This window comes from Camelus ferus, chromosome 18 (assembly GCF_009834535.1).
Source record: "Camelus ferus isolate YT-003-E chromosome 18, BCGSAC_Cfer_1.0, whole genome shotgun sequence".
NCBI classification, from domain to species: Eukaryota; Metazoa; Chordata; class Mammalia; order Artiodactyla; family Camelidae; genus Camelus; species Camelus ferus.
The window spans coordinates 22217510-22232766 of NC_045713.1; the positions used below are offsets into that span (position 1 = coordinate 22217510).

General features: G+C 39.4%; 1 protein-coding gene across 5 annotated transcripts in view; it reads left to right on the forward strand.

The window, feature by feature from the left end:
• Positions 1–15257, forward strand: part of LUC7L (LUC7 like) — a 28764-nt gene that overhangs the window by 326 nt on the left and 13181 nt on the right. For 2 of the 5 annotated variants that reach the window (XM_032460706.1, XM_032460704.1), the window contains exons 2-3: positions 1788–1882; positions 6039–6137. In XM_032460706.1, coding sequence (XP_032316597.1) covers positions 1788–1882; positions 6039–6137 — 194 coding nt within the window. Of the gene's footprint in view, positions 1–739; positions 811–1073; positions 1162–1787; positions 1883–6038; positions 6138–15257 lie in introns of those variants that run through there. The other 3 variants (XM_032460705.1, XM_032460707.1, XM_032460708.1) reach the window with 3 other exon arrangements.

Here is a 15257-nt window from a genome sequence, read left to right on the forward strand (position 1 = left end):
CCCGCGCGGCGACCGCGGGCGCCGGGCCTTTGTTTGAGCCGGTTCGCCTCGGGGACGGCCGCGGCCTGGCTTTCCCCGCCGGCGTGGGTCCTTGGCGGGCTCCTCCCTCGGAGCCCGCGCCGTCGGTGGGGCGCCAGCCCCTCCCTGTTGACCTTCCTTCGACTTCTCCGCCCCTCGCGGCCCCCGCCGCCGCTTGAACCGAGAGTCGGCGATGGCTGCAGCAAGCGTGGGCTTGGGTCGCTGGCAGCGAGCTGGCGGAGCTCCTCCACCCGAGGGAGCCGGATGGGCCTGGAAACCCTGGCCGTTCTTGTTCTGTACCATTGCAAGGGGAGCCGTAAATCGAGCTTTTCTAACGTGGGTTCCTGCCGCGTGCTTTTCCAGCCCCCTTTCCCCCCGGCCATACAGGAGAGCCTCTGTTTAGCCAGCGCTTGGCAGTCGTTAGGTAGGTTGTACTGTAGGGAGCAATGCAAGATCATGATGGTTGTCTCAGGAGAAAGCAGTTGCATCTTTGCAAAACTATATACCTGCTGTGGTTTGTGTTTTCTTTTCTACTGAAGTAATGAAGTTGTAAGTTCACACTGGCACATTCGCAGGGCTGTGCAGATTCTTTGCACTTTATTTCTTAGATGAATAAGTGCTTTTTAGCTTTCTTTGTATATTGAGTTGCTTTTGAATTGCTTCCCATATTTTTATTTCATACAAACTGAACAATTGTGGCCCCTCTATTTTATTTATAAAGGTTCAGTGTATCTTTGCCTGCCTACATCAATCTGCAAGGGAGTTGCAGAAAAGCCTCATGTTCATCGAGCCGTGAGTCACAACCAATTTCTAAGCTGTTATAACAAAAAAGTGTTTGCTTTTTTTTCACAAATAACTTTAAAAGTGTAGTTTAGAAAGAAAACATTTTCAATAAAAAGACACTACATTAATCCTGGATGCTTGCAAATCCTAAAATATATTCCTCCTTTAGTATTACACAGCTCTGTGTCATATACACAGATTAGCTTTAAAATTTGTCACATTCCACTTTGCCTTTATTTTTATGTATCATTCCCCTGACTTCCTTACTGCAGGTTGGGCAAGAAAACTTTTCCTTTAAAACTTTTCAACAGCGGGCATAAAATTCTGCAGCTGAGGTCTTGAAGAATGCAGATGGGTACAGTATGTGTTGGAACTCACAGTGTGTATTGACTAACCTAGTTCTTTTTTGCGCCCCCCCACCTTTTTTCTGATACTGTCTTGTTAAAAGTGACTCCCAGGTGCCAACCCTCTTTCTTAAGGGTGGGGGTGAAAGGGGGTGAGGTAGACTAGGTCTAGATTATTTCTCAGTCAGTAGTAGAGAAAGCTTTCTTCAAGTAATTTTTGGCGAAATACTGACTATGCATTTGTCCATAGCGAAACAGTTAGGTTGATAAGTAGCTTTTGTTGGTGGAAACTACCAGCTATAAGTCATATGTGGTGATTCATGGCCCTCTGATTAGCATGGGTTTTGGTATGTCATTGCCCACATGTATGTGGGGGGTTAACGGCCTTTTGGTGCTCAGCATTTTACTTCTGACTCCTTGACTTCTTTGGCACAATGATGGAGTCAGATCTCATTAAGTGTGATTCTTCATAGTATATTTAGCATCAGAAATCATCTGTATTTCGTTCCAGTTGTAAATATCTTTAGATCAGCTTTTCAGTGTATTTGGTAGTCTGGAAATCATCCAGGTGAATTGTACCAGGTATGCTTTTGTGGTTAATGTGATAATATTGTCTTATTTAAAACCACAAATGAATTTCAGGAGACGAAACCAGACAGAGGGTCAAGTTTACAGATGACCGTGTCTGCAAGAGTCACCTTCTGGACTGCTGCCCCCATGACATCCTGGCTGGGACGGTAAGTGCATTTGGGGTAGGAGTGCCATAAGACACTCCGAAGTGGATGCTGTGTAGGCAGTGAAGGTTTTTCAGGTTGAATTGTTTTCCTTTACCAGGCAGAAATTACCTACCCACTGCCCTTCAAATGATAGATTTTGTTAGTTTGGTGAAATTTTACATAATGTCATATTTTATTTCTATAAAATTATCTCTGTAAGGTTACTAGGTTTTTGTAGAGTCATTTATGCTGAAGTGTTCACAGCTGGTAGTGCAAATAGTGGTCCCATTTGGCTTTAGCAGAAAGAATATTTCAAGTCACCCTGTGGTTCTTCCAAGATTCTGGGTTGGTTTGTTTTCAAGTTAAACATATATTAGACTTTTGGTCTAACAAGCTACGTTTCTTCCCCAGGTATTTAGGTTTTTGAAAAATCAGTTAGGAATAACACTGATTTACTAGTTTCGTGTTATGTCACCCTTTTAAGAAATCAACACATGATCCAGTGAATTTAGACTTGTGAAATTTTAAATGCACGTCAGATGAACCAGATAAATGTTAATTTTGCAAAATGTGCATTTATTCGAAATTAGATAGGATTTGAGAAGACTAAAGAGTGTAGGATTATCTACCATGATTCAGCCACTTACATAAAATGAGTCCTGTAAAGACCCACCACTGTTGTAAGATTTCACAGCTACCTAATGGAATATAAAAATTGTCTACTCATTTTGAAGGTTAAATCTGTATGTGCTAGGGAATATGTTTTCCATGATTAATCATTACTTTTGTTACTGCCATTTTGGGGGAGCAGCTTCTGGAAAACTGCTCAGGTGTACTGAATCTTCTCAAGCTGGCTCGTCTGACAGCAAATAGAAAATGAATGCTAAGCCTTGTGTAGGAAAACATAACTACTACATGCTGTGGATTGTTGTAGGTGCCATCAATGTAGATAATGCTTTGTGCTGGTCATAGCACTTCAGCTGTAGGGTACTCCTAGGAGGCATCATAACCTGGAATTGTCAGTAGATCTTAGGGGAAGAAGTTGACGGGAGTAGAGGGACGTGGACCAGTGTGAAGGATCTCAACTGCGTTTTTCTTGATCAGATCCTTGTGTAGCACTGTTCAGGAATGCTGGTGAGGAAAATAAGCAGAATGAGGGCATTTCCTTATTTATCCCTGTTAGGTACAGGTTAGTTCACCAAGTATTTATTGGACACCTATGTGCCAGGCACTGGGGATATGGTGCCAATTAAACAAAATCTTCACTCATCTAATAGAGGAACAGGAGAGACAATAAATAATGAGTAGATTATGGACTGTTTCAGATAGGGTGATAAGGAAAGGCCTCTCAGGGACGTTGGGGCAGAGACCTGAACGGTGAGAAAGAACACACGTGCATGGTTTAGGGTGTAACATACTGGGTGGACGATGGAGCAGAAGGAAGCAGAAATGCCTCGGTGTGTGTGTGGGCAGGTGTGAGTGACGGGAGAGGGAGGTAGACACTGTGGAATCAAAGGAGTCATGAGAAGTCATGGACCCTGCAGTCACTCCTGTGTGCAACTGAACAGGAGCAGCTCAGACTGAGAAGGGAGAGGAAACCCAGGAGACCCATGTTCATGTGAAGATGCAAATGAACAAGTATTAGGGGCTCCTGAGGGCCAATTAAGATAAAGACTGATAATTTGGATGGAGGATGTTTTAAAGGTTGAGCCTCATTGATTGAGCTACGTGGAAGTAGGAGGTGAGGTGAAGAGTTGAACGATGAGTCTTCTGAGGAGTTTGTTTTGTGTTAAATTGAAGTGGAGTGAATATAATTCTTCAGCAAGCAAGATGAAAGTGGTTATAACCCTCAGCTTGTTAAGGGCTGCTCCAGCCCAAGTTTTTACTCAAAACCATCTCTTATCAGTAGGAGTGAGGCGCAGAGGAATGGAAGCTATAATGTTACTGAGGCTTAGTGGGATAATGTTGTATTAATTAGGAAGTTGGATTTAACAGCCACTTGGAATATTTTGGAAGGATTTAATGAGTGTGGTATTTCAGCTCTGTTTGGTGTTTAGCTGCCAGGGGAGTTGGCCAGTACTTCCCTGCCTCCTTGGTAAAGCTGAAAAGCCACCTACGGAAAGTGACTGTGGAAGCCATGGCCTATCTTCCACTTGCTTTAGCAGTGGCTACTTGAAAACTCATACCAAAAGGAAGAGAGTGGTGAATTTTGTTTTGTGTGTGGTCCCCTTATATCTAAACTTTCTTGACAGTTGAAGTTTTTAAAATGGAAATTGATTTGCACTTAGATTTTTAGTACTTAGGGTTTTGGTGTTTACTTCCTCTGGTGTTGGTTTTTCTTTGAGCAACAGAGCCTTCATTAGCTTTTAAGGAATTTCTGAGAGCTGCTTATTTTTCAACTGTAGCACTTAATTTCATTGTGGGAGCTATATGTATTTTTTTAAGGCTTAGGTAATTTTTTAATAAATTGAAAATATGTAATATTTATGCCTCATGCTATATACATAAACACATAAAACAAAAATAAAATATAAAAATAGTGGATGAAGAAATTAGAACAAATGGAAAGTGAGACTTAGAACGATATATAAAAATGAGAGTTACACTCATACCCACAATGTTTGCATACTTGGAAGCGATTGTCCATATATTGGGCTCCAACCCTTTAACCAACCCACTGATCATGAGCCTATGAATGCCCATTGAGGGAAGAATGGGAAAAACAAAGAACAAAAGCATGTAGGAAGCTATGTATTTCCAAAGAATTATGTTTGGTACTTAAAAGAGTGAATGAAGCAAAAGTTGTCAGCTTTACAGGGACGGCAATTCTAGTTGCAGCTTTGGTTTCTAGAACCTCTGTTTCCCTCCTTTTGGATCCCCCACGTAACCAGCATACGAAAGCTCCACATGACTTCAAGTAAGCATAAATGAAGGAGAAAAGATCTCTTAACATTTACATGTAGAAGTCGACCATGGTCAAAATGAAGATAAGCTCTACACAGGCAGCTTGCTCTGTCACTAGTGATATGGAAGGAAGTTTTGTTAGTGAACATGGCAGTCACCTGTGAGATTAGGGGCCTAACAGTCAGGCACTACAATCCTCTCTAATTTGCCAAAAATGTTAAGAATTTTATAACACATGAATTTTTTTTTTTAAATCTTGTTTTGAGCACACTTGTAATTTGAGTTTAAAGGAGTTCCTGGGCTCCCTCATTCTTTGTGCTTGTGTCCAACAGCTTGGACTTCTGAGGTGTCTTCTCATTGGGCTTTTGGGTTTTGTTAACTTGCACTCTGAGGCTTGATAACATCATCCTCAGCATACAAACTTTTCCGTTGCCGTTTAGAGGCCAGGGTGTGTGTGGGGTGCCTGTGTAGGTTCCTGTACTCAGGTAAGAAGTATGCCTTGTTGTGTAATTGTTCTACATATGCTCACAACACGTAATGAGCACATCAGGCTAATCTTACTGATAACTAATTTGTTTGAGTAAAAGAGCTTTTTGTTTTATCACATGTGGCAACCAAGTGGTCCAATTCTCTGTCCCCAGTTATGTGTCCAGAGTCATTTACCAGGTTAGGAGAATGTTTGGAGGATTTATTTGACTGAATCAGCCTGTTCTGCTTTATTTCCTTTGGTGTACAAAGAGCTACACAAAGCCAGGCACTAGATTGTATTGTGATTGTCAAAACCTGATTTCTGTCTGTTCTTTCCTTCTTCTTGTCTCTGAACCATAGGCATTGAGCATCTTTAGTAGTCAGGATTGCAAGGAGTGTGTAGAAACTTGTTGCTATCTGTGGTACTCTTATTTCCTGGCCCTTTCCTTCCACTTTCCCCGCTTCCTTTTTCACTGAATAGACATTTATTATGTGGCTGATGTGAATATAAAACTGCCAAAAAGTAATTAATGTGGTTTTCATTAGTAGTCTAATTATCTCAGGGTCTAAAAGAGATAATAAATCACTGCACTTAAATGCGTCAGTTCTGAGTGTCATATAAACATGGTGGTAAAAGGAAAATAAGGCTTCTCAGCCATATTCTGTTAACTTTCTTATTATAGTTTAGACTTTAAAATATATATATATATATATATATTTTGAATGACAGCTAAAACACCAGGTCATGTGGTTTCTGCAAGTGTATAGATGTTCATGTGTAAATTTTTGTTTCTCTTACTTACAGCGCATGGATTTAGGAGAATGTACCAAAATCCACGACTTGGCCCTCCGAGCAGATTATGAGATTGCAAGTAAAGAAAGAGACCTGTTTTTTGAATTGGATGTAAGTTTCATTTGATGTTAATTATTCTCTGCTGTGGAGAGCCAAATATTGAACTAACAGGAGTAATGTTAACATACGTAAGTTATGAAGCAAAATAATGTAATAGGTACTTGTTACTCTGCCACTCTCTAGCTGGTATTTTGTATCTGTGTGTTTACCATCCCAACTCCAGTCTCCATTTTGTACGTATCATTTTCATTAAAACTATTTTTTATTACATATTTTATGATTCCTTGGACATTATGTTTAGTCTTGCTTTTGAGTCTTATGTTTTATAGTGTAGGTAAACTTTATTTTTTCCTTCAGTGTTATGTTCCTGTTTACCTATTTGGTTGGGTATGTTTTATTTGTTTTCACTGCTGCTTGAGTATTTTGTATTCATAGACAATTGGGTTGATTCTAGTTTTAATGCTATTATGAACAATATTATAAATGTTCTTAACTATCTTCTTGGTGCACATGTACAAAGAATTTATCTAGGGGATGTTCCTAGGAGAGGAGTTGCTGGCTTGGATAAGATGCACATGTTCATCTTTGCAAGATAATTTTGTAATGTTGCCTTTTCCTCTTTTCTCCCTATTGTTTGATAAAGTGTACCCGCAGTAGCAGTGTACACATCCTCACCAACACTTGGAATTACCAGACTGTTAAAGTTTTGCAATTTCATGGTTATAAAATGGCATTTTATAACTTATTTTTCATTATTACCTCCCAAAGAAGCATTTTCTAGAGCTTTTTTCCTAATTCGTTCCCTTCCCCTCCATGAAGTTTTAATAGCACTGATACCTAGCATATCAGTTTATGTACTGTGATTTTTTTTCTGGGCCACAAACCATTGTAATATCTAAGATTTTTTTCACTCTTTAAGACCAGTTTTCATCCCTGCCTCAAGAATGTGTGAGTTACAGTAACTCCATTTTAAGTTTTCTTTTCCTGCACCCTCTATCCCTAGTATGACCAGAGGTCAGCAGAGGGGTTTGATGCTATTCAGGTTCCTGAGTGAAGACTAAAAAGGGACTAAGCTTGGTGTGAGGGAGTCAGAGAAAAACAAAACCCAAGAAAAGGCTTTTTTTTACCTCTCAGAGGACATTCTAGAGGATACTATTGTAGCTGGAGTAAATTCTATTTAAATCAGTAATCTTAAAAAGTATTTAAAATTAACTTCTGTTTCCAGTACATTCTTCAACCTCAGTGTTGAATCTTTGAATTAACTAAAAATGCCTTTAGCAACAAACAGTACAATGGAAGATGGGGTTTGGAAATGGAAGTTTTCTATATTGAGAGTTTTAATTCTTCAATAATCTGAAAATGCTTATGGAAATAGGAATATCAGGTTTCAGAAACTCTGATAGATACACAGCCATATAGGTTAAAATCTCAATTTTAGTAATGTAGTTTTTTGGATCACAAATCTTAGCATTTCTACTAAATCAAAATGTCAGGGCACTTTTTAAATGGTCTGGTTGATGTAATGCTAGAAAATAGATGAATAGAAGAAATTGAGGCTGCAGAAGGAGGCTGAAACATAAATGGTAATTTAGTATTTTATGAAGGGCATGTGTTCAGCCAGTGTGGAGAAGATGGGTTTTTCATTGAACAGTATTAGAAACTATAGATTAGCCAGTTGGGGAAAAACCAAGTTGGATTCCCAAAAGAGAATTTTGTTTTGTCATCTTGAGATGTTATGAAGTCTGAAACTATAAGGGAAAGATGGATACATTTTTCTGTATAAAAACTTAAAATATTAGTGTGTCAAAAATTCCCGTACATAAAATAAGACAAAAACGGGGACAAAATATTTGCAGCCAGTATGATGAAGAGTAGGTTTTCTTTATATGTAGTTCATCATGATTGAAAAGAGCTATACCAATAGGTCAGTGGAAAATGGGCAAAGGACATTTTCTTGTGGGCTTCTAATCCTGTGGCAGTTACTCACCCTCACTCAGAACTCAAGAGATGCAGAGTTAAGAAATCCTTATAAACTTCCTGGATAATTGAACATCTGAAGATGTGAAAGCACATCCCAGCAGTGCTGGTTCTGAAAGTGTATTGGACCAATACATTTGCCTATGTACAAAGACACAAAGAAAGCCAGACCCAGCTAGACTTCCTCGGTAAGGTACTGGCTAACTCATTGTTCTTCTTTGCAATGGAATGATGTAGAGCTGAGGGAAGAGAACTGAGGTAGTTCAGTGTGTGCTGATGTGGAGTTACCTCCAAGAGAGACCAAGTGGAAGAGCAAGTGTGATATGAAGGCTTCCATAGTGTGATTTTTAAAAAGGAAGTGTGTTTTACATTTGTTTTAAAGCTTAGGTGTACAGAGTAGTTTCAGAAGAAGCTGGGAGACTGAACACTCTTATCTTAGTTTGAGGGCTAGCGTGGGTCAAGAGACCTTTTTGTACTGTGAAAATTTACCACATACAGGAATTACTTTTCAGTAAAAAGACACCCCTCCCCTATCTCCTTAAAAATCATTTTTGATCTTACAGATGGCTCCTTTTGAAATGTTTGATAACTAGTGCTGTAAACGTGTGGAGGAGGTCCTCCTGTCCTGAAGAAAGTAGGGTCACCTGGAGCAGCCATGTTTGTAGGAGGGTGATCTGTCAGGGTACTGTCAGCATGTCACATGCACATGTGTATTCACTTGTTTCAGAACTCTGGTGCTGGGAATGTGTCTTAGGCATGTGTGCAAATGAGGACACAGAAAAGATGCTCATTAAAAAAAGAAAAGAAGATGCGCATTGCAGCTTTTTTAAAGTGAGAAGAGGAGGGTATAGTGGAGCTGTTTATTAATGGGGGCTACTTACATTAATTGTAGTCCTGTTGTACAGTGAATGGTGTTTTGTGGAGCTCTAAGCAGATACTGCTGGGTGTTACAGAGGGAGATTTTTACCTTAAAAAGTTTTTTTTAAATGATGGCTTTAAGATATAATTTACAAGTCATAAAATTTATCCTTCCTTTAAATTTTTTATATGTGTGTATCAGTAATGTTTCAATGTGCATGGATTACTTTAATAATTAAAAGCAAATGTGGCCTGACTTTAAAATGCCAAGCTGAAATAACTTTATTTCCTTAGTTATGCAGAATAAACTTAGAAGGAAAAATAAAGTCCTTACTCAGAATATAGATTTGTTAAAAGAATTTGATGCAAATGAATTTTTAAATCTTTTTGGTAGGTAATACATGCTTACTGTTACAGATTCCAGGTGAAAATTCTCCCCTTTCCATATGACTGGCCATCTGGTACCCCTCTATGGAGGTCACTTGTATCTTTCAAAGATAGTCCACTCAGGATGAACATATATATTTTTCACATTTACTGTGATTTTTCTTGTCAAAATGGCAATTTTGATAAACCAGAACACTTCAGAAGCTTTTTGGCCAGAAGTGGTGAGTGGGCTGACTCTTGCTATTGCTGGCCTGTTGCTGCCTCCTGATGACCTGCTGTTGGCTCTAGGCTCCTAGCCTACCACGTGGCCCATGAACTGTTCCCAAGCTGGGACCAGTAGCTCCCGTGTTGAGCTTGATTTCTGGAGTTACTACAGTGGAGTCATCACTATTGGAAGATGTACACATGTTTCACTTTTACAAATTGTGAACCATCACTAATCCATGATTTGTTCTGATTTTTCTTAGTAACTTATATTTGTGTATCTCACCAAGTATTTTAGAAAATAGAATCTTTTCACTGTTGGTAATAAATCTGTGAGGTGGGCCAACCATTTATCTCCAAAGTCTCTGAAAGTGCAGTAAGATTGATGTTATTTGCCAGAATTAATGGAAGCTACACCAAATGACGCTGGGAGAGGATCATTCTGTTTAATGGGTCAGTCGGGTATTTACGAGCTGTTTTTATCCAAGTTATATTAGAGAGCTGACAAAAACGTGTAACATTTACTTTATTTTAATATTGAAAAAAATTTTAATTAAATATATTAAATATAACAGGTGTTTGAATTAAATGATCTTTATCTTCTTTATCATCTTTTCATCTTTATCACCTATCATGTTTACAAGGGGTGTTTTAAGAGCATATTCTAGTCAGATCAACATGAAAGCTTTGCACACTAGATGCCTTTCATCAAAAAACTTAAAACTCAAGTTTTTAGTGGATTTATTAATTCTTGATGCATTAGTTTAAAAGAAAATTCTGTCTATACAGAAGGCAACATAACTATTAAAACTTGTTTTATTTCTTGGTTAGTTCCTGAACTGACCTTAGGTGACATTTGACTTGTTCAGTACATGTTTCATAAGAGCTCATCAGCCCTTTATACAGTTTTAAAATACTTACAGACTTTGAATCTTCTCTAAGCAATTCGTAAGAAATTGTCCTAGAAGAATATCTGCCTGTGTATGAGAACACTTAAGGTGTTTATTGTGTTGTTTTGAATTAGTGAAAAGTGAAAAATGCAAGTATGTATTTATTGGAATGGTTATAGTTGTGTTAAGACAGTGAAATAAATACTGCACAGCTGTAGATCATAGAAGATGTGTGCATTGGTGTAATAATGAAAAAAACTTGAAAAGCTGTCCTAAGTGAAATTAAAGTTATGTGCTTGTATATGTATTTTAATACAGTTTAAAAAGGTATATACTAAGCTCTTAACTGATTATTTTTTAGGGGAGGAGAAAGAATTGCATTTTCTAAGTCGTATAAAAGTTTAAGGCTTGGCCAGATTGGTAATATAGTAGGCAGAGATAAAAGTTTAAAGATATTTCTACCTTGTAACTTATTTCTACAAATTGCTATCCTAAGGACCCTTGAACAGCCCGAGTTTGAACTGTGTTAGTCCACTTACATGTGGATTTTTTCAATAAATGCATACTACAATACTACACAATCCGCCACTAATCCCCTCATTGTTCAAACACGGGCGAATATTGGTACACAGATGTTTGTAGTAGCGTTGTTTATAAGACTGAACAGTAGGATGTAACAAAAACTCTCAATGATGGAGCAAATTATGATAAACTCAAATGGTAGACTGTGCTCTTGAGACTAACGTTTGTGAAACCCGTTCAGTGACTTACAATTCCTTGTGATGTCATGAGCAAGACAAAATTGTATATTCTGGGGATTTCAGCTCTGAACTTTCTTGTGTATTCTCACTGAACGGGTGTGGCTGAATCAGAATTCATAGACTATCATGGAAAACCCCTGAAACCCCGCCTTTTATTGCCTCTCCCATTCCCTGGAGGCAGTCCCTTAACCATTGCTTTAAAATGGAAGGAAGCAACGACGTGCTGCTTAAGTGCTACTAACTGACCTTGATGACTAGTTTTTAACAAACTGCTTGAAAGCAGTTGGGAGCCTGTGCCAAAGCCAGTCTGAGACTCTGCTGGCAAAAAGGTAGGGAGTCATTCTCATAGAACTTTTTTAACAGTTTAAAGCTGTGATTAAATGTAGTATGTTTCCTATTAAAAAAAAAAAAGACTAAGGAAAATTGATTTACCAGGTTTTTGTGTTGTTTTACTTTTTACATGAGAATCTCAAACATCAAAAGTAGATGTTAACGGTATAATGAATTTCTGCATGCCCATCACTCAGCTTCAGTAATGATCAGCTCATGGACAAGTATGTTTCATCTTTGTTCCCACTTCTCTCACAAATCTCAAAACAAACCTAACACATCCTATCATTTCATCTGCAGATAGTTCAGTATTGCCATTGGCTTTTGAAGTTCTCTTTACACTGCATTAAAGAACTGGTGTTTTACTTGGTTTGGACAGAATCTACTTATTAGCGTGTTATTTAAAATGTGTTGAGGAAAAATTTTAAAATGCAGAAGTAAACATTAATAGAATGAGATCTCTGGGTTTCATCTCCCAGTTTTCAGTGATTGTTCAAATGAAGACTTGTTTCATTTTTACACTGTCTTTCCTCACTGGATTGTTTATGGTAGTTCCTAGACATACAGTTTTACTAGCAAGTACTGCACATCGTATAGCTAGATGGTAAGAACTTTATTAAAAATAATCATAACTTTAAAAATAATTTAACATCATCTAATGGCCATCAAATTTCCCAGATTGTCTCAAAAAGGGTTTTTTTAATAGTCACTTGAGTCGGGATCTAAAAGAAGAGCCACACGTTAGCCTGCTTTTGTAAGCCTTTTTAAGTCTATTTGTTCGAAGAAATTAACTTTTAAGTCTTTCATATCTGGATTTTGCTGATTGTTTCCGTATGATGCAGTCTTTTTTTTTTTTTTTTTTTAACATTTTCCCCTTATCTTTGAAATGTCCTATAGCCGGTGAATTATGTCTGGAGCTCGATGGTCAAGATTCATCAGATTCAGTTTGTTCTTGTTTGACAGAATAGTGCCGAGGCCGAGCCGGGCACTTGCTGTTGCATCCCCTTGGGCAGCACAACAGTCAGTGGGCCTGGGTGTACTGGCAGCCTGACCCAGTGATTGTACAGGCCCCCTCCAGCCTTTGGCCTCATGCTTTAGGCAGCAGTTGAGGATTATGTCCTAGATCATTTATGTCACTAGGGTTGCCACTTCTCATCAATTTAAAAACATGTAAAATATTCACATGGTTCAAAGTTTAAGGGATATGAAAGGTATGTTGTGAATCTTCTACTGCTCCATTCTTCAGCCACCTGTTTGGCCCCACAGGTAACCAGTTTACCTTTCTTGTATTACCTTTCGAGACTGTGTGGATACCTGAGGGGAGATGTATCTCTACCTCTTTTTTTTTTTTAAATGCAAATAGTAATCTATTGTACACATGTTCTATATCTGCTCCCTTCTCTTTTTTTGTTTTAACTTTTCAGTATATCTTTGAGATTATTTTCTGCTGTTTATTTTACTTCATCCTTTTTGTGGCTACATAGTATTCCAAAGGATGGTTATCAGTTTTATATGACCGGTGCCCTGTTGATGGTTATAGTGCTGCATTACACATTGCCACATTGTGAGTGTATCTGGGAGGGATCCCTTGAAGAGGGACATTTGGCTCAGGGAGGATGTGCTTTTGTCATTTTGGTAGATAGTGGCGTGGTGGTCTCCAGAGGGGTGAATACTCCCACCAGCGATGTGTGAGAGTTCCCATTTTCATGTCTTCACTAATAGAGTGAGTTACCAAACTTTTGGTTTTTGCCAGTCAGAGAGGTATTTCTTTGTAGGCCTGACAGGGTTGTCATAAAGGTGTTTCTTTACATAGGTGTTCTCTGCCTAGACCCTCAGCTTGCACTGATGACTGGGACCTCTGGCACTTTTCCACTCAGGATACACTCAAAACAGGTTATCTGGGAAACGGTAGCTCCTGATCCTTACCAGTGGCTCCTTGTAGTCCAGCTAAGCCTCAGCCTGACAATGCCAGGGCTTGATTTCTTGAAGTGTTATACCCAGGAATTCCCTAGGAGAAGGTGCATAGTATCTGCTATTAGGTCATCTTTATAAATTTCTCAATTCTCAATTCAACATTTCAAATTTCTCAACTTGGACACAGGCAAACAGCACTATTAATTCATTAATTTAGAGCAGCATGTTTCTTTGACAGGTTTCCAGACCAACACCATTTCAGCTAATTTCCAAACTGTCTTTGATATACAAATGAGGCCAGTTCTGATTATACCTAGTCTGTCTTGGAGGTGTGCAGTGTGATAGTTGTGTTTTATCAGTCAGTTCTTACCCTGGTTAGAGTCCCTGTGTGACTCTGGGAAAATTATTTTTGTACTTTCCTATTCATCTATAAACTGGGTTGGCGATAATTGCCTCAGAACTGTGAGAATTAAGTATAGGGATTTTGGAGTCAAACCACAAGGATCCTTGCATCCTAACGCCATTGCTCAGGAGTTTGGAGACTATGCCTCCATTTCTTCATCTGGGAAATGGGTACCTTGAGGGTCCCTGTGCAGCTGTGTTGAGGCTGTATTGTTTCTGTGACTGTTCGGTTGACAACATAGGCTGGTCTCAGGCTAAGTGATTGCCGGCCATGGTCATTGCTGCCAGGCAGGCAGAGTCAGGGACAGCACCTTCATGGTGCTGTGTGTGGAGGGACGGCCTCCAGCAGCAGTAAGACCTGTGTGCCTGCCATGTGCCAGTCCTGTCCTCAGGTACCCTGAGTGGTTTGTGTTTTATCACACTACCCCTGAGTTACAGAGTGGATTGGATTACTTCTAGTAAGTGGTGGATTATGATTAGGACTTAGTTTTTAGGCTCCAGTACTTTTTTTTAAAGCTGCTCTTTGGTTTAGGAACCTAATCTGAAATTGAGAAGCACATTGAAGAGAGGGAGGAGCAGTGAAACAGAGCCGAGAAGGTGGCAGATATCTCTACCCTCTGCCTATTCTATGTTGTGAAGTTTACTGTCTGATTTTTAGCTTATTAGATGATCTGAGTCCATAGCCAGTTTGTATCTGCTTAAGATGCAAGTGGTTGCACTGGCAGAATTGCTAGATGTCTGTTCCCCACTCAGCCCCTGTTGAGTGGATCCCTGGCTCTGTCTTGTGTATGAGATCACTTTTCTTGAGTAGACAACAGAGGAATTCTGCACCGAAGTCTCAGCACCTGTGCATAAGTGACTCTGGGTTATCTCAGGCGGGTCTATTAGGAGCTATTGTCCCAGTTGAGCACATGTGGGGCGTGACTTGAGTCAGCTCACTGGATCTCTGATCCTGGTGAGTCCCTCCCTACCTGTCAGCAGAGCTCAACTCTTATGTATTTTCTGGAAGTGCAGTGCATGCAGGCAAACAAATGCCAGTAATTTCCTATACTGCTTATTTGACTTGAGCACAGTGAAATGTTTATTGAGGTTATTGGGGTGACCAACGACAGGAAAGAGGTCCTCAATTCCAAATGTGTGGAGTGAAATGTGGGAGTTGGCCTTGGTGGATGAGGATGCTTTAGCCTTTCTCCAGCATCCTGGGGACATGGCACCATCACAGAGCCTCTTCTCTGTCGTGACCTACTCTCATGTATGCATTCATTTGAAGAGAGTATTTGAGATTTCTGGACGAAATAACCCTCAGTGTCCCTACTGTCAGGTCACACTAATCCTTGTGGAGTGCTTTCTTATCAGCTGACCTGCTTTTTCCTGACCATATTTGGGGGGAGGGACATAGATTATCACCACTTGGTGTGTTGGCCTAACTTTCATCTGCCTTATCATTT